We start from the raw sequence: 17,271 nt of genomic DNA on the forward strand, positions 1-17,271 counted from the left end.
CCCGTTGCAGAGCTACCTGACAATCTACTAATAGTTAAGCTAAGTTCACGGTTACCATTATCGCCAAATTTACCCTTCCACCTTCTCCCGTCTCCCAACACCGTTTTGTCGTCATTAAAACTTTGAAGTTGATAATCGAGGAAAGGGTATGTATGTATGTACAGATGATACAACCACTGGCAAGGGCCGTACCGCAGCAAAGCTGTTAAGATGGGTAATTAAAATCCTCGGGCTTTCCACATGCAGACGTTAAAACTCAAGAATCTATTTCCAAAAGCCTGGTCAGCAACGAGACCTATTCCACGAAGCCCAACGCGAACTCAGGATTCGCAACCTACCAAACTGTGCCAACCACCACCTCCAAATGTACACTCGCTCGGTCCGCAGTTCTTAAAGCCCAGGCTCGTGTAAAAGGGAACTAAGTGGTCATGCGACAGTAGAGCGATTCGGTCGGCAATTTTTGCATCCCTAATCCGCTGAATGTATGCTTTCATCAGCGTTTTGCCGAGGCCTTTCCCCTGGTGCTCTGGAACTACAGCAAGTGAGTGGATCGCGATTGTTGATCCTTGATCTTGATGGCCCAAAGGCTCAACGCCAGATGCATTGGGAAGAGTCGATGACCTATGTCGCCAATTTTCTGGGAGTTCCATCGAAGCGTCAGTTACGGCCGGCGCCGGAGTTCTTGTAGCAAGAATATGGGCAACGAGGGTAGCTTTAGGCCTCTCCTGATGGGGCGCGATTCGCGGGCGGGAAAAGACTCCAAGCGAGAGTTCGGGACACTTGGTGAGACGATAAAGGATCTGATTATTTGTTAGAGCTGTCAACATCAAATTTGTTCAAATGCCATTGCTTCGGGCCGAATGGCAACCTAAACCCTGACGGAGAGGCCATGGGTCCTTCGAACTACTGCTGACCTCCGCAAGGAGAAAATGCGTCAAAGCATGGTAGAAGAAGCAACAAAGGCTAGGCGTAGAAGAATAAACTCCTAAGAATGGGCCGTGCACCCAACTATCCGGGATCGGGTACTGCTACCTACCTTCTCTCTCGAGCACCTTTCATTTTCCGGAAAGGCTGATTCAACTTGCACGCACTCATCTGCATTTGATACCGACAGTATCTGCACGAACGGATGGAGTTCATCGAGCTGCGTTGGCTTTGGAAGAGTCGGCTGACGGAAATACCAGGTGGAATCCGCAACGTCGTCATGGTCTACAGCCACGAAGTCATCGTCATCAGCTTCAAATACTCCATCAGTATGACCAGCGTTGTGATTCATGAGTCCATCAGCCTGGGCAATGGCGGAACGCTCCTCAAGCCTTGATTGCTGGATTGGTATCGGCTGCACTGAGACCGAGGTTGAGCTTGCACTGGGAATTGTACGGCTTTGAGGAGGAGAAGAGCCAACTTCGGGTTCAATATGAAAATCAGCCATAGGGGAGGTGCCCGTCGCCATGTTTGCGCTATGGAAAAGGACCTCGTTGATCAACACTCGAGATGACAGAAGCCAAGGACTTTCAATTATTCAGCGAGAAGAGACAAGGTGCCACGGGGCAAGAGAAGATCCGACGACTATATAAGATGGGAATGTTAGCAAGACTCGAGAGAGTCAAGGGAGCAGATCTCATGCCAGCGACGCGACCTGATGCGGGGTGTTCCTTTTGGCCCAAAAAGGAGCATGTAACTAGCAAGTGAAGAAACGAGACGTATGTCAAACAGAGGGCAAAGGGGGGTCGATTCAACGCTCAGGAACGTTCAGTGATATACATACATCTTGCCAGCCAGTCTTGTCGCGCAGTGCCAGTAGCTCTTGGTTTCAAACTCCCGTTAGTGCGGCTGGTTGGCTGTGCGGTGCGGAGGATTGATTGCTGATGACGTCGGCGAGCGCTTGTCCGGAGGCCAATGAGACGCAGTAGTGTAAGTAAGCGAAGGTTCTTCGATCAAACAGCGCACACAATCGGTCGAACGAGAACGAGACTGCTCTCGATAGGGAGTAGGGGAGCGTCAACCACGTCTGCTCGATCCAGCTCGGGCAGCTGGCTGGGCGTGGGAGAAACTGGCTTGTGTCTCTGGACTGCGGGGTTTCGTCGCTGCCACTTCCCCTGGTTAGTGCGCAAGCCAGCTAACTAAACTACGTAACCAACTAACTGGTCTAGTTATACCTGTGCTCTGTGGTTAACTACCTCGCCTTTGCTGGCGGAGCACACTCTATGGCAGGCACCTACAGTCATCCCACCATATGCCGGGTATCAAATGAGAAACACGAGATGCAGCCGGTTGCCACACAGGATTTGTTGCCAACAGGCCCGATGAAGATCGTGAAGATTTTCAGAGGCCGGTCTTGGCGTGTCGGCTTTTTTATAACTACTTATTCTGTACATACATACATACATACATACATAGGCTTGGATCCGAAGTAGTTCTGACACATGGCCGGCAATTCACAGGTTGCTCTCAAAGCAGCGTCGGAGAGCTAGCTGAGATTCATTCAAGGACTAGCTTGTACGATGTAAACGCTTCGACTCCTACGGCCCACATCTCCAGCAGTGTAAGATTCTACTGAAGCCGGAACTGTAGGACGCGGAGCAGATATCCGAAGTCACCCATATCATGCAGTATATCGAAAGAAGCTCCGTGTCATGTTTCAGTCAGTTAGGATGTCTAGGGGAAGCGATAAAGCCTTGACTGAGCGATAATATCTACCTCAAAAATTTCCGCCTTCTATTACGCAGTCGAGTTTGATCAATTTCCGGTATAAATTTGGACGTCTTTACGCATTGGACAACAGCAATTTCGGTGTCCTTGAGCTCTTTGAATTTGTGCTATCAAAGGGGGCTGTAAAATGCAAACGCCGATCGCATGAACTGTATAAATATCCCCGATCAAGCCCCCAGCATCACCCTAGTTACACAAAATATGGGAGATTCATCACTTCTGATATCCTATTCAGGACAGAGGCATAAAGAGATTTAGGTTTCCGCGCCGCTCTCAAATGACTAGGACTGAGGTTACTGGCTTGGAAGAGACTTGCGAGATGAATGCTACCCATTTTCAAAGGGCTGGTAGTAGGAATTTGCGCCAAGATTATAGAATGGCCTGTGTAACAGGCAGCGAAAAGCAGAAGAGAGAAGCGGGAATGCAAGGGGCGGCACAGACAGGGGATGCACGCAAGTCTGGAAAAGAAGAGATTGCCGCTGATAAGCCTGCGACACATTCATCCCATTCTGGAAACTTTCCGGTCGTCTGCGGGAGGAGAGATCACCACGTCACGGCGTGCACAGCAGAACGCTCGTTCCGGCTATTCGCAGCCGACACTTCGTGCTCCAGGCTCCAGTGTAGCAAAGAAGCAGCAGGCCAGGACGAGTTATTATGTAGTGAGGAATTGGGCGTGTAACATGTGGGAATAGATGCAGACGGCGTGCATTCTATCCAGGAGATTGAAGCCAAAGCGGTTGCTTCAAGGCATACGTTAACATACATCAGCAAACAGGAGATCCCACGGGCTAGTCGAAATGTGTATTCCTCCCGATTCAGGCGCAGCCTCGAGCAATTTTTCCCAGGCGCATCAGGCCCAAACCCGTGTGCAATTTTCGATGTCCCCAGAGCAGGGCGTTCCGGTAATCTGCCGCTCCGCAGCGCGATATCGCCAAATACGGTTAAGGCAGGCCTAAGACCCCTTTATTGGGGTTGGAAACGGGCTGCAATACTCTCGAAATCGCCCAGCTGCCACCAACGCGGCCGGGGGCAGTGCGACTTTGGTCCGCACAAACGCCTGCCTGTGCGTTTTAGCCAGCGTAACTCCAAAACAATTGGCTGCTCAACATTATGAACCAGGGATGAATGAGCTGCTTGAAATCACGGGAAACGCATTGGGATGTGACGAGCCGAAAGGACAAGAGTCGGACGGTCTGCATGTTTGAATGTCAACCCTTCTTTCAGTGCGCCGCAGCAGAGAGGACAGAAAGGCGTCCGGACAATTGAGCGGCAATAAAACGGGGCTTGATCTTCCTTCTTTATCATTCCACTCGATTCTCTCGGTAGATCCTCGTCTGGTCTGTTGAACACGGGAGACTTAGGTAACAGACCGCCGGCCGTTTGTGCGGACACAGACCCATCAAGCTGAATACAAAAAGCTCCCCAAGGCCCCAGGCAAACACAAATTGCGTGGACACCCTCTCATCGGCCCTCGCGACAAACACAGTTGGTGACCTCTATTCTCAAACTCAAGGCTGAACAAATATAAGGATTTAAAAAGGACGACCAGAGGGCATCGATAACTAACCAACTACGGAGGAACTAGTTAGTCTACCAGCCGCCATCTCCTCTCACGTCATCGCCGAACCGCCGTGTCTAAAATAGTTCCCCACGTCACTCCAACGAAACGGTCGATAACCCGAACACACAGTGATTACTAGCAGAAATGTATTTGAATCTCCATGACCTGACACACTGCGCCTGATATTCCTGGAATATTTGCTAACCTAACCTTACCTGGCAGGCGAATTTCCGTCTCCGTCGTGGCCTCCAATGTGGTCGTTGACAACGATCTGATATCCCTCGATGTCGGCGGGGAGATGACCCTCGCCGACCTCAAGGCTGTAATTCAAAGCGACATCAACATTGCGCCGGCCGCCCAGAGCCTCTTCCATAATAACCAACTCCTGACAGATGATTCGAAAACCTTGTCGCAGATTGGGGTTGTGCCGGGCGATATGCTCGGGATGCACATTCGGGTACCAGGACGAGAGCTCGCTGGGTCTCAGGGATCGGCGAACCCTTCCGCACGCACGACGCAAGAATCATTAGCCCGAAGACAACAGGCGCTACCAGACCCCGAGACACTACGGCTGCACATGTTGGGTGACCCGAGAGTGTATGAGACTGTCCGGATGCAAAATCCACAGCTCGCAGCTGCGGCTCGGGACTCTCGTCTATTCAGAGAGGTTCTTTCCGCCCAGCAGCGTGCTGAAGCGGATGCAGAAGCTGCCAAAGAGGCAAAGATAGCCATGTTGAATGCCGATCCGTTCAACCTTGATGCACAACGGGAGATCGAGGACATTATCCGCCAGAATGCTGTCTCAGAGAACCTACACAACGCAATGGAATTCAGTCCTGAAGGTTTGAAAACTCCCACTATCTTTGACTTGAACGAGTCTGACTATCTGTGATCTCAGTATTCGGTCGTGTCACCATGCTCTACATTCCGGCAGAAGTAAACAGTCACAAGGTCAAAGCGTTCGTGGACTCCGGCGCCCAAGTCACGATTATGTCTCCCGAGTGTGCGGCGGCGTGCAACATCATGCACCTAGTCGACCGAAGATACAGTGGAGTCGCCAAAGGAGTTGGCACAGCTAGTATCCTCGGGCGTGTGCATCTCGCACATATTAAAATAGACGACCTCTTCCTCCCATGCTCCTTCACAGTCATGGAGGGAAAGCACATCGATCTTCTCCTCGGCCTGGATATGTTGAAGCGGTATCAAGCATGTATTGATCTGAAAGACAACGTCCTCAGAATCCGTGACCGAAACGTGCCTTTCCTCCACGAAGCAGACCTACCCAAACACCAAGACGAATTCGCGAACGAACCTCTTATCCACGGAAGAGGGGGTGCACTGATTGGCGGACGAACAGGTGCTGTGACACATCCGGCAGGAAATCCCGGTTCTTTGGCGCAGAATGCGCAGACCTTACCGGCGCGAGCGAACCTAGCTGCCCCGGTAGGGACCCCCTCGTCTTCGACAGCACCAGGTCGGAATCCCCATTCACCCTCTCGCTGGCCGGCAGAATCGATTTCCAAAATCACTGATATCGGATTCACGCGAGAACAAGCGATTCAAGCTCTTGATGCTGCCAACGGTGACTTGGAAGGCGCTATCGGATATCTCATCTAAAGCAACTAGAATATCCTTCTTTTCTGCATTCTGATAGCCTTTTTACGCACGAAAATCAAACATGTGCGTCAGGGCAGTCGTTAATTTCGGATATCGTATCTTGTCTAATTGGTTTGTTGTGGCATATCAGGACCACTCGGGGCCGCTTTCATTTCTTCGCCCTCGTCTGAAAATCTGCTTCTCGGCCGTCAGAAAGCATAAGCATACCACGAGGTCCCGAAAGAGGCCAGCATGACGCGTACATGCATACCGAGCAACGACAGGATGAGGACCTTTTTTATTCTTTTCCGCGCCGGGAGGATGGAGATATACTATATCGAAATGAGCGTCATACTGGTTAATTTGTTATAAAAGGAATTCGGGCTAAGACTTAGTTCATAGGGATGGAATTTTTTTTCTTTTTCCTTACTCTTTTTCTTTAATGTACCTTGGGATCATTCATGCTGAACTTTTCTGTATTCTCACAATACTAAGCTTAGGAAGAATATCAACCCTGTCTTGCGGCTGATTTTCGGGGTTTTCTGAGAGGAGAATATATAGATAAACGCATCTATTTCGAGAGGTTAGCATCATACGGAGCAGACTATGTGTATGCATAATATATAAATTCGAGCTGCCTGACATAAAAATAGCATGCAGAATCAGGTTTTAGCTAATTCCAACGTAGTATTACTACATTGCACCTACTATTGTACAGTAGCTACAGGCAGCAATGTGATCATGCATCCTGATACGGCTTCCGATAAAAGAGAAAAATTACTCTGTCCGGATCATAGGCAGCATCGCACTCGAATACCGCAGTCGGCGATATTCCAAACAATGCAGATGTATGTGAAAACCCAATCCCAATATCAAGAGCCCGCTCTTTCCAGAGAACCCTTACAATGCCATCACAACATGATTCCGTGTAAATTCCCCCTTTGTGAACCCATCTTTGACAAGTGAAATTGAGGTATATATAGACAACGAGAAATTCCGAAACCTGGACTCCTTTCCATTCTTTCTCCCTTATCCGATTGAAATCAAAATTTCGAATTGAGTTGTTCTCTGTGTGCTTGGCCATATGTAAACGGGTAGACCGTTGTGCGACGATCTAAGACGCGGGCAATTCGGGTCATTGATTGCGGGGCGGAGATTTGTGCTCTTGCGGTCTCAAATATGGGTATATCAAAGACCAACCTGGCGCTTGCAAGCCCGCAGATATGACTTTGAATCTTGCTGGTTTTTCTTTTTGTTCTCAATCCAGTTCCCGGCCTTTCAAATTCTCGTCAAGGGATAACAAGCCCATAGCGAAAGTTACCATCGGCTGCTCCGGAAGGGTGACAAATCTCCTATCCTCGCGCGATTCGGAAATATTTCCTTGTAAATTCTGCTGCCCTTGTTCAGGAAACACCGTTCGTTTATAAGGTGGCCCTCGGCCCACCTCATACGCCTTGACCCAGGACTTTTCACAGCCCGAAGCCACGAGGGCGGCGGATGTTCCGCCTGTAATTCGTGCAATTTCGAGTAGCTTGGTGATGGTCCAGGTGCGCTGGGCTGGATCGGAGTACTGCACTCCAGCAAAAAATAAGGGAAGCATGAGTTCGTTCAGCACACCAACGGTCGTGGGATGAAGGTTAGGCGTATTAACTCCAGCCTGTTGGAGGTGGGGAACTCCAGCCGTAACTCGCCCAATAAGTTGTGCATAGCGCGCGGTACGGGGCGCTGCTACGCCGGCGGCGACCATCGTTGCGGGAGGCATGGCTGGATGGCCTCTCTCAAGGATAATTCGGGCGACATAGTAAAATGCCCAAATGCACGCTACAATGTGTGTGCGATATTGTATGGCTGGGCCGAATGGGCTTGCAGTGAGCGGTGCGCCATCGGGCGGCAGGGGAACGAATCCAGGAGTCGCAAGCGCTTTTTCAAACTCATCGGATGCATGCACTAACTCTTGCCATTCGGCTTCTGCTTCTGCTGTTAAAGAGTTTACGTCTGTTCTGCCTTCAGACCCACTGGGGGAGGGCGGCGAAGGATAAGTGCTGTTTCCAAATGCTGATGGAAGTCGAATAGGGCCAGACGGTGGAACCATGCCATACATAGGTGGGCTGGTCTCGCGTTTCGGCGCAGATGGTCTTTCGCCGGTCTGCATCTGCGGAAACGCTGATTGAGGGCCTTTATTAGGTTGCTGTCCAGCACCACCCATCCCTGGGAAGAGGTTTGGTGGAGGCCGCCACTCCCCACCATTTGCGTCGATCACCTTGAGCTTCCTTTTCCTGTCTTTGGCGACGAAAGTACTGATCCGTGCAAGGAGCAGAATCAAGTGATCCATGGAGCCGTAAGCTGCATCAAGTTTGCCTACGCCAGCTCTCGGTGGGCATTCGCCCCATCGGCCGTGCGGAAACCTATAACAATTAGCACTTAAGCCTCAACGTTCATTCCAGCGACGTACAGTAGCGCATTTCCGCTGACCATGCTATAAAATACATCTTGCTTGCAATACCACCAGTACAGGTCGCACCGCACTCTGTAGTCTTCCACGTCCTTAGCCGTTAAGTCGCGTTTTGGATTTTTCGAGGTATCGATGTCAACTCGGCCGAATTCATCATAATTTATTGCCTTTCCCGTTAATGTATTGATCAGAGACATATCAAGGTCAGATTCATAGGGCGCAAATATGTCGTTCTCAAAATAACTTCCCAAATATGGCACCGTAGACTCCATCCACGTATCTCGTGAATGTGACAGCCATTGTTCCGATCTAGCTCTCATTCTCATTGCCCGAATATCGCGGGTCATCGCGGCGAAATCGATATCTCGGATTAGATGTGCGGCGCCAGCTAAGTGGCTATTCCATTTACGATGTTCGGCGCCCATGACTTCGTAGAATCCTAGTAAAAGCGTGGCGGCTAGCGTGGGGATTTGTTTCCGACGCTGGGGTAGCCCAACTGCCCTGCCAACCCGTCGCAACGCATAATGGTAGTGGCGGAAAGATGCAGTGAGGGGTTGATTGGTCGTCTTTGCAATATGAAAACAGCTAAAGGCCAACATTGCTTGCAGCAACCCCTGGTTCTCCAGTGCCATAGTTGGAAGGGTGTAGGTCCACAGGCTTTGTTGCTCGGGGGGTACGGGTCCGCTAGACATTGACACTGAGGGTATGAAAGGATGCCTCTCAAATATGGATATTGAAGGTCCTACAACTGTCAAAAAGTGGTGAAAAATTTGGAAATGCTGCGGGTCTAGGAGAGGAGACGCAAGAGGAGATGGTGAGTAAGTTGTCAAGACGTTTTCGTAGCTCTGGTAAGTAGAAAATGGGCCAACGTTGGACATCAATTGATAAGGTATCATCGTTGCAGTATTTCCGTATGGATCAAGGTGCATGGTCCTCTTCGATTGTTCCAATTCCTCGTCCGTTTCAACATCGTATAAATCGTCGCTTTCGGCCCCAAGGTCAACCTCAGGTTCCATTTCAGTCGCATGCCGGGGTCCATGGTTCATACTGGAACCAAAACCTAGTTCCGATGAGATATAGTGGCTGCTATCTGGAGGGAATTTAGCGAGCTATAGGTTGAAACTTAGGAAATTATTACCCATACATTGTCCAGAATCGGTAGTTGATAGAGACGTATTATCCATCTGCATGTATTAGTCCAGGTCTGCTGTCTACTGCTTGCGCAGTCTAGAAGCTGAACTTACATAGAGAGAAGAAGAAACGAACTGTGGATGGTGAACCACCTGGGGACCAAGAGGTTGGTAGCTTTCCGTGTTCTGTGGCATACTTTGACTAATAACTGCCGCTCCAGGGTGGTAATTTGGGTTAAACTGGGGGTTTCCAGGATCCTGTCCACTTTGGGAGAAGCCCTGTACAGCCGATGGCTGCGGCTGGGCATAGTGGATCGCATTCCATGAATACGGGTCTTCCTCGCGGATTGATGGTGAGAGTCCGGACTGAGGGCCAATATGCTGCGTAAAGTCATGTCTCACAAACGTGTCAGAATCCGGTCCATAACCAGATGGTCGGGGTGCCAGAGGTAGGAAAGGCCGTGTGCCCGTTTGTTCTCCATGTTGGAAACCCTGCACCAGGTGGCGGTTTAAGGATCTCTGGCCGGATCCTGTCAAATTCTGGGATGAGCTGATCGGACCTAGGTGAGGAATAGGTCCAACCGGGTCTCTAAAGACGACACGCTGGCCGTAGCCTTCGCACTCTCGTTTGGACTTAATGCAATTATTACACCTAGGCTTCTCCTCTCCACACTTTATCCTTCTTTTTCGACACGCTAGAGGAACGGTTGGTAAACGAAATTCGGGTCAAAGCCAGATCGAACAGTGAGGAACGATACATACTCAAACAGCCCGTCTTTGTTCTCTTCCTTGGGCCTTTCAACTTTGAAGTCGCTGTGGTCGGTGCAGATGTCTCTCCAACAGGAGAGGTCGCGGAAGGGGGATTCAGAGCCGCTGGATCGCTCCCAACGGACGATTTTTCTGCCATGGTCGAACTGGTGTGATGGCCAAGCTTGGATCACAAAACCAGCAGTAAGGAATTTAGGGAATGAGGAAGAGAAGAGCCGTTGAAACAGCGAAGGGAGGTATCCCACTTAGGACTCAGGAGAGGAAATCGGTCCCAGTGGGTGAAGAGGAGGCAAAAGCTCGAGGAGAGAGCGATACCTGATTCAAAAGGCTTGGTAACTTTGCAGGGGCTCTGGCATTTTCAGAAGGCAATTGGGTGAAGGTATAAAGAACGAGTGGCGTTGGTGGTGCGAAGAGGTTTTGATAGAAGAAAAATCCTGACGAGAATAATCCAACGCAATGCCGAAGGAAGAACAGTCAAGCTGAGATGTTAAACAAGCAGCGGTACGTAGTCAATACGGGACGAAGAGCCGTCCTGCCATACATATATTGGGCTGCAAAAATCGTACAGGCTCAATTAGGAAATTGGGGCGGCAAAGAAGCAAGATAGCGAGAGTATTGGTACCCAGGATTGCTGTCAGCGCAGATACGAGGCCGGGAAATGGTTGAATGACTTGTCCGCATCCACAGGTTGTCTAGCTTTGAGAAAGACCGGGGATATAATCATATATATAGCAAAGCAAGCATTGCCGAGGACAACATGGATAAGAAGGTTCGACTGCTCCTGAGCCCAGTTGAGGATGAAGAGATATATTTATGAATTTTTCCTTTTTTTACGGCATGAAAACGTACGAGTGACAATTCGTGGTTACTTGTACAGGGGCAGTTGAAAAATGTGACGAGAGTTGAAGGATCAAAAGAAATAAGAGGAGAAAGCCTCTAGGAAAGGGACGAAGGAAAAAGCAAACAAGTCCTGAAAGGCATCCAGGGTACGGAGTACGTAGAAGAGGGAACTCCAGCAAAAAAGCAAAAAAGCAAAACGCCGGAGCCAAATTGGCTTGAGAAAGCAAAGACCGAGAGGAGGGCGTGGAGATAACCAATGAATCGCAGGCTTAAAGGGGACAGCTCTCACGTCAGGCGGCTGGCAGCCATTAAAGCGCAGAAAATCAATAATTTGAGACTATTATTACTATTACTGAGGAATTAAACTAGTTGCTGGCGGACCATGGAGGATCAGCAAGATCATCGCAATTGCAGGACACGATGAAAATCATTCCCAGGAAAACAGGGCGGGAAACGTGACCGGCCACGCGGGTGCAGAGGGAGAAACGAAACGGACAGGACCAAGCTTTCTGTGCTTCCCCAATGAACCCGCGATGAATACGGGCGGCCTGGTCAGTGCATGGTGAGCGGGCTATTAATAGATGTGAATGTGTCAATGGGAGTGAAAGAGGCACCGCATCCATCTGCATTGTCCGGATGGGAGGCTACGGCTTCCAAGCCCATTGAGAGCAGGGAGGGATAACCTATCCTGTGCGAGCTCCCCTCTCTCCCTCCTGGGCTGCCCATTCATTAATCGAGAATTAAGACATTCGGGTTCGGCACCAGACCAGTCCATTCATCTGGGCTGCTCTCCATCTAACTAGCTTAGTGATTCAGTTAACAAAACGCCAACGGTTGTACGAGGTGAGTTGTTGACTGACGGATGAGAGGTATCCCGGAGGAAAGGCGGGAGGGGCGGCCTCCTTTGCTAGCTGAGACCTCCAAATCAGGTTGACTCTGTCCATGGAGCGCAGAACCAACCCAACCCTTCTCCTGCGCCATTGGGTCTAGCGCCTGATAAATGCGGCAGCCGATTTCCTAGGTTTTGCCATCGCTGGCAAAGTGCGGAGAATCGCGAGCCACTCCCGGGCACCCATCCCTGTACCGCCTGAGGAAGAACTTTCTTCCAGCAATAAGCTGGTTAGCTGATTAAATAACTGCGGAGAAGGTCCCTCCTTAGTTCAAGGCGGGTTTCAACCAGCGAGGCTCCCATCTCTGGCCTATTTGAATTTGTCCCTGCCACCTATGTTGACTAAAGCTCAGGCGATGCAGAACCGATGTGTCCAGGACGAAGCTTGAAGGGGGCCAAGTTCAACCCTAGCTGTGTAATTCCCTCTTGACAGCCCCCGGAAACGGAAGAAAACGCAAGAGGCCCAAAAAATTAACCGGGAAGGGTCCAGAATCCCACAGACCTTTGGAGCTTTCCCACACAGGAGTTAAGCTTCTTCACTCTCCGTCCACTTGCAAACACAATTACGCACCGTCCTCCGGAGAAGACACCCGTCCAACCCTAAAGGGGTTCCGGTAGGGCCAACAAACCACAAGGCCATTGGAAGTCAGGGCTCAGGCGCATAGGCCGTCTCTGTCTCTTGTCCTTCCTCTCCTGGCTCAATATCGGTATCCAATGGCTCGGATCCGGATCAGCATTGGTGACCCCCTGTGCAGCGGCTGTGCCGCTGGACCAGTTGCCGGGTTCACCCAAGAGAGTTCAATGGTCAGGACTCACTTCCGGAGTACAAGGCTTAAACAACGAGGCCGCTGCAACGCGACCGTGCAGAGTGCCCCCGATACGAAAGCTGCATGTGAGAGTAGTCCGCCGTAGCCATTTGCCAATAATATGCGACATCTTATCTTGCACCCCGGTCTGTCCAACAGGTCTAAAATTATGTTTAAATTAATGGAACAAGAATCCGGAAGCTCTATGCACTGCGATCGATGGCTGCACGTTAGGAAGTCCCATTCGATAATAGGAATAAATAATCCCATTATCATCCCTGAATCCAGGATCAGATGATTGTCCACATGTCTCCCATTGAGGCGTACATGCATTCATAAGTCGCTTTTGCCCGGAGCTTGCTCCATGCCCACGAGCTGACAGGGAAGTCATGTCGGCTCTTTTTTCATGCAAGATTTTGGGGCATTCATGGGCCTCTGTGAATGTCTTAGGGCTCTGATTGGCCGGAGTGCAAGTCGCGAAAGAAAATTGGATTCTTAGCCGGACTGGATTGGGCAAAAGGCACCTTGTTCGTCACTTAGCGGTTCCAAACCAAAATCCTTGGGAATGAGAGAACCCGGGGGAGCCTGTAATACCCGCCAGGCAGCCAGGGTCGCTTCCTGTTTTCTGGTGTTGCTGCTCCCCAGTCAACGGGCCCACGTATCACTTGTCTCCTGGAGTTGCCCAAAGGAGCCAGACGTTCACCCTCTCCTAGCAATAATAGCTCCCTTGCAACGTGCCCAGAGGGAGACACAGAATGGCCTGTGTATCTCGGGGAACCATTAGCAAGGTATTGAATAGGTCTGTGAATCATGGAGAGCCGATTTTCTAACTGCTGGTCATTTCAAAGACCCGGTTCACACGACCTTTTCGATGTGCTGAAATCAATTCTTATCATGCTGCCTTGTTGGTGGTGCGATCCAGCCAATGTCCCCAAAGCCGTGCGACATAGCAGGTTTTCGGCGTAGTAGCTACTTATTACAGCGCAACTAGTTAGTGAGATGTCTACGGAGTAGACTGGGGTCTCAAACGTGGTCCCACTGGGATGAAGATCTATTCTCTTGAAGGCATATTCTGTGTGGTGGATTACACTGGGGATCTGGCCACATTGATTGACGATCCCCTTCAGCTAGATATCAAACCGGTATGAGTACGGAGTAGAGCCAGGCATTTGGAAGGCCAACGGACTTGTGAAGCCACAGATACTGCCGCCGTCTGTCAGTTTCAATTGAACCTATGTTGGCCTTGAACGGCCAACTGATTCAGTGACCTTTTCGCACAAGACAAACTTCACGTCATGGGTTGTGGGCAAGCAGGCGCTGTTCAAGTGTTCATGTGATAATTAGAGGCAATGGATCCAAGGAACTTATGCGGCCGAAGAGGTAACGCTTGCAATCCCTAGGCGAGGGGCCCTGACCTTTCAGGGGGTAGCGGTCAGAGTTAGAAAGGAAGTGACAAGAAGGTACTGTTGTACGGAGTACGCCCGGCAAAATTATGGCGCTTGAAATCCAGGCTGGCCCTGTTTTGGCAAAAAGTCATTCTTCTCCGGCATTTCGTGCGAAGCTGGTCACGAAAATCACTCGCTTCGCAAACAGCGTTCTCTATAATGGTTATTTACTTGACTTGTTGACGTGTCTTTCCGGCTATTTAAAGCTTTGGAGTCGTACTCCCCCCAACTGCAAATGAGAAGCCAACAAGACATCAGTGACCATGGGTTGCATCTCGGCCACTCCCCCGATACGATCTTCATGGAGGCTGTGGTGGCTGAGTTCTCCGCCGGATCGAATGCACAGGCCTCTGGCACTGGAGCCATTCTAACAGAGTACGGAGTACTCCGTAGTTGGACGAGCACAAGAGCCTATGACATGGTTATTATGCACTTCTCTACCTGCTTTTCTTATAAGCCTTCGCTAGTAGATTGATGTGCTTGATTTATTTCTTGATGTAAGCACAATATGTCATTTCATCAATGTCCGGATGAAATGCGAAGGACGAGCTCTGAAATACGCCCAAGGAGGGTTGCACAGTATGTTCTGCGTAATGTCTGGTTCCGGTTGCACCCAGCCGAATATGATTTGGAGCTAGGGACCAGGGCAAATTGCATATCTGACCTATAGATGAAGCCGAATTGGTCTTGGGAGGGGAAGGGTACATGAAACAGAGTGCTAAGCACTGTACCTCTGAAAGGGAGCAATGTCCAGCTCTCTTGAAGCTTCGTTCAGGTCATCGGGGAAATAAAGAACAATGTGGATCTTCATTAGCACGGGTATTCGCCGTATTAAATAAATACTTTCTGGTCCTCAATGTCATACCTCCAGGACTGATCTCAAAAGGGCTATGTTCAGGTATAAAGATCTTCTCTATTCACCCATTTGAGGTTAACATTAACATGTAGTTGGTGGGGTCTAGTATCGTGGATCGCGGGGCTATATCAAAGAGCATGTTCCCGCATGCGGGGAATAGTGCTATCCCGATACCATCTGTCACTTGAGGCCCGGATAGTTGAGATGATGCGGACAAGACATAGCATGCTTGTCGATAGCAAGCCGGTTGGACAAGTTAGGCTGGTCCTCAACATGCGGGCTGTTGAGCGAAAGTTTTTGTACTAATTATCAATGAAGTGATACATCGCGTGGCTTCCTCGTGTCAGTGCCGTGTACGTGACCAGCGAGGATCTGAGGTTCCACCGTTGTTTCTCCACAAGGGCATCATTTTGGCTGCTGTGGCAATAGACGAACCAGCACTTGTGCAGCATAGAGGCGGTGAAAGACGAGAACCCGTGTCGCAAAATGGCAAATCATAGTACGTATCTCCGTATGAAGAGTTCCGAGCCAATGGCAAGATGGCTTCCCCAGGAAGTGGTCCCTCATGCACAGTCGAGATGAGACTGTCTAGGATAATTATGGCAAGTCTCAAAAGCGGTCTGGGGAATCGGGAGCAAGACTCCGGACGACTCCGTACAAAGGGATCTTTTGACAACGGAGCCTATCAGCAAAATGATAATTGTTAGCTCCCAGCCAAGATGGAGCGATCAGAATGAAAAAGAGAAATAATATCCCTGAGTAGGATGCCAGCGACAAGTGAAAACCTGCCCGCGTCGATCACCGGCTACGACACGAGGCTCCCACTCAGCATTCGTTAAACGCCCGGCAAATCATCCAGTCCCTTTCTCTTCTGTAACTTGTAAGAAATGGCATGCCACTAAGTTTTTCAACAAAGGAGTCCACATGAAATGAAAGTGTTGCAATCTCGTGAGGATGGAGAGAAATTTGACTCGTGATTGACAAGGAGATGTTGTGCCCACAACTGCCCAGCTAGAAACGCCAAGAGACGTTATGCTAGGGCAGTCTTTGCCTGAGCTCGTTGAAGCTCTGCTCGACTTCTGTAAGGACTGACAGGCAATTTCTCATAACACATGAAAGCAGGACAGATATTCCAAGCTTCTGCCAATTATCCCACTCAACTAGTCACCAAGAACAGCTTTCACAACTGCAGGTATAGGTTCTCCTCATTTGCTAAAGCCTAACAGCAGCGGTGAGCCTTTACCTATGGTCCAGGCTTTCAGAAAGGCCATATATCCCTCCGGTTACTCTACAGTACAAAAAGAATTTCACCTCCGCGTGTGAATATTTTGGTGTTATCCGAGCTAATGCTTTCCTTACCTCAACATGAGCTCCATATAACATGATATCCAGGCCATTGGTATATTGACAACTGATACACACACCAATGCAGCAGACGTTTGGGTATTCCAGAGGATGAAGAAATATCAAGCAGACCGCCAGGATTTGAAGCTATTAGAGAAGAGCAATTCTTGAAATATGTCTGGAGCATATCATCTCCCTGCCTTGCAGTTAGCATATTTGGCTGCTTGATGTCTCTCCACCAACCACGGCCTCGTTGTCCTCAACAACAATTTCGGGACGTTGAGCCGGTAGCTGGTTGGGCGAATCATCATTCAAGAGAGGTTGGTCCTGGTGTCCTCTCGCTGCTAAAAAGATGAGAGAGGTTTCAAGGGAAATACATGGCAAGCCTACCACGTATACTGAAGGAGCACCTATGGATTTGCCATTCAGTTCTTGGCCGATTTGAGTTCTCCGATCAGTCCTGTGCAACATCGCCAAATATCCCAGGGAAGCGGAACTTCAGGGGAGCACGGGAAGCTAATCTTAACTCCTCCCCAGGAGGTAACCTTGGAAGGATTTAAGCCTAAATGGCCTTTTGGACTTTTGTTGAAAGCTGATGCACACCATACATATTACTCTCCCCTCGTTAATCGCTTGGATTCTTGGGGGGTAATAACTTTCTCATAACTTCAACTGTGTCGATGCAGTTAACTGGAAATCACTTCGAGAGCGCGTAGCTATCGGACGCGTATGTCTATTTCAATCTCAGAGGGTTTCTTTTCCAGCCCGGCATTGACAGCCGTAGGGCTGCATGGTTTGCGGCGGGTGGTGACGTATTGCCGCCAGAGTTACATCAGGGCGTCCTGTTTTGGTGGGGCTTCCCGTGGTTCGCA

General features: G+C 49.8%; 6 protein-coding genes across 6 annotated transcripts; 3 read left to right on the top strand and 3 right to left on the bottom strand.

The window, feature by feature from the left end:
* Positions 1-195: 195 nt before the first annotated feature.
* On the bottom strand, positions 196-1,975 carry CIMG_08195 (acetyltransferase). Its single transcript, XM_001241031.2, has 4 exons — positions 1,769-1,975; positions 1,037-1,569; positions 339-800; positions 196-264 (listed from the first exon to the last, which is right to left on the bottom strand). The coding sequence occupies exons 2-4, from the start codon at positions 1,451-1,453 to the stop codon at positions 250-252; spliced, it is 894 nt and encodes a 297-aa protein (XP_001241032.1). The 5' UTR covers positions 1,454-1,569; positions 1,769-1,975; the 3' UTR covers positions 196-249.
* A 486-nt stretch (positions 1,976-2,461) lies between these two features.
* On the bottom strand, positions 2,462-4,223 carry CIMG_13257 (uncharacterized protein). Its single transcript, XM_004445025.1, has 2 exons — positions 2,701-4,223; positions 2,462-2,627 (listed from the first exon to the last, which is right to left on the bottom strand). The coding sequence occupies exon 1, from the start codon at positions 3,209-3,211 to the stop codon at positions 2,903-2,905; it is 309 nt and encodes a 102-aa protein (XP_004445082.1). The 5' UTR covers positions 3,212-4,223; the 3' UTR covers positions 2,462-2,627; positions 2,701-2,902.
* Positions 4,199-6,398, top strand: CIMG_12111 (DNA damage-inducible protein 1). The gene is made up of 3 exons (XM_001241030.2): positions 4,199-4,419; positions 4,496-5,115; positions 5,172-6,398. Coding segments are annotated over exons 1-3 (1,341 nt in total). The 5' UTR covers positions 4,199-4,417; the 3' UTR covers positions 5,891-6,398.
* A 138-nt stretch (positions 6,399-6,536) lies between these two features.
* CIMG_08192 (C6 zinc finger domain-containing protein) lies at positions 6,537-10,358 on the bottom strand (the record flags this gene model as incomplete). Its single annotated transcript, XM_001241028.2, has 5 exons — positions 6,537-8,274; positions 8,322-9,411; positions 9,460-9,505; positions 9,566-10,146; positions 10,214-10,358. 5 exons carry the CDS (start codon positions 10,356-10,358, stop codon positions 7,128-7,130), a joined length of 3,009 nt encoding a protein of 1,002 aa, XP_001241029.2. The 3' UTR covers positions 6,537-7,127.
* Positions 10,359-11,592: 1,234 nt separating this feature from the next.
* CIMG_13258 (uncharacterized protein) lies at positions 11,593-12,860 on the top strand (the record flags this gene model as incomplete). Its single annotated transcript, XM_004445026.1, has 5 exons — positions 11,593-11,621; positions 11,863-11,902; positions 12,050-12,178; positions 12,360-12,562; positions 12,614-12,860. 5 exons carry the CDS (start codon positions 11,593-11,595, stop codon positions 12,858-12,860), a joined length of 648 nt encoding a protein of 215 aa, XP_004445083.1.
* A 1,574-nt stretch (positions 12,861-14,434) lies between these two features.
* CIMG_08191 (uncharacterized protein) lies at positions 14,435-15,361 on the top strand (the record flags this gene model as incomplete). Its single annotated transcript, XM_001241027.2, has 4 exons — positions 14,435-14,581; positions 14,670-14,778; positions 14,870-15,097; positions 15,216-15,361. 4 exons carry the CDS (start codon positions 14,435-14,437, stop codon positions 15,359-15,361), a joined length of 630 nt encoding a protein of 209 aa, XP_001241028.2.
* Between the last annotated feature and the right edge of the window lie 1,910 nt (positions 15,362-17,271).

Source organism: Coccidioides immitis, assembly GCF_000149335.2.
Source record: "Coccidioides immitis RS genomic scaffold supercont3.3, whole genome shotgun sequence".
NCBI lineage: Eukaryota > Fungi > Ascomycota > Eurotiomycetes > Onygenales > Onygenaceae > Coccidioides > Coccidioides immitis.

Excerpts from the sequence above, each read along its gene's own strand:
- CIMG_08195 (XM_001241031.2), bottom strand. The coding sequence starts at position 1,453 with ATGGCGACGGGCACCTCCCCTATGGCTGATTTTCATATTGAACCCGAA. Across the intron at positions 801-1,036 it reads AAAGGTGCTCGAGAGAGAAG|ATCCTTTATCGTCTCACCAA; the intron begins GTAGGTAGCAGT and ends ACAAATAATCAG.
- CIMG_13257 (XM_004445025.1), bottom strand. The coding sequence starts at position 3,211 with ATGTGTCGCAGGCTTATCAGCGGCAATCTCTTCTTTTCCAGACTTGCG.
- CIMG_12111 (XM_001241030.2), top strand. Across the intron at positions 5,116-5,171 it reads AATGGAATTCAGTCCTGAAG|TATTCGGTCGTGTCACCATG; the intron begins GTTTGAAAACTC and ends CTGTGATCTCAG.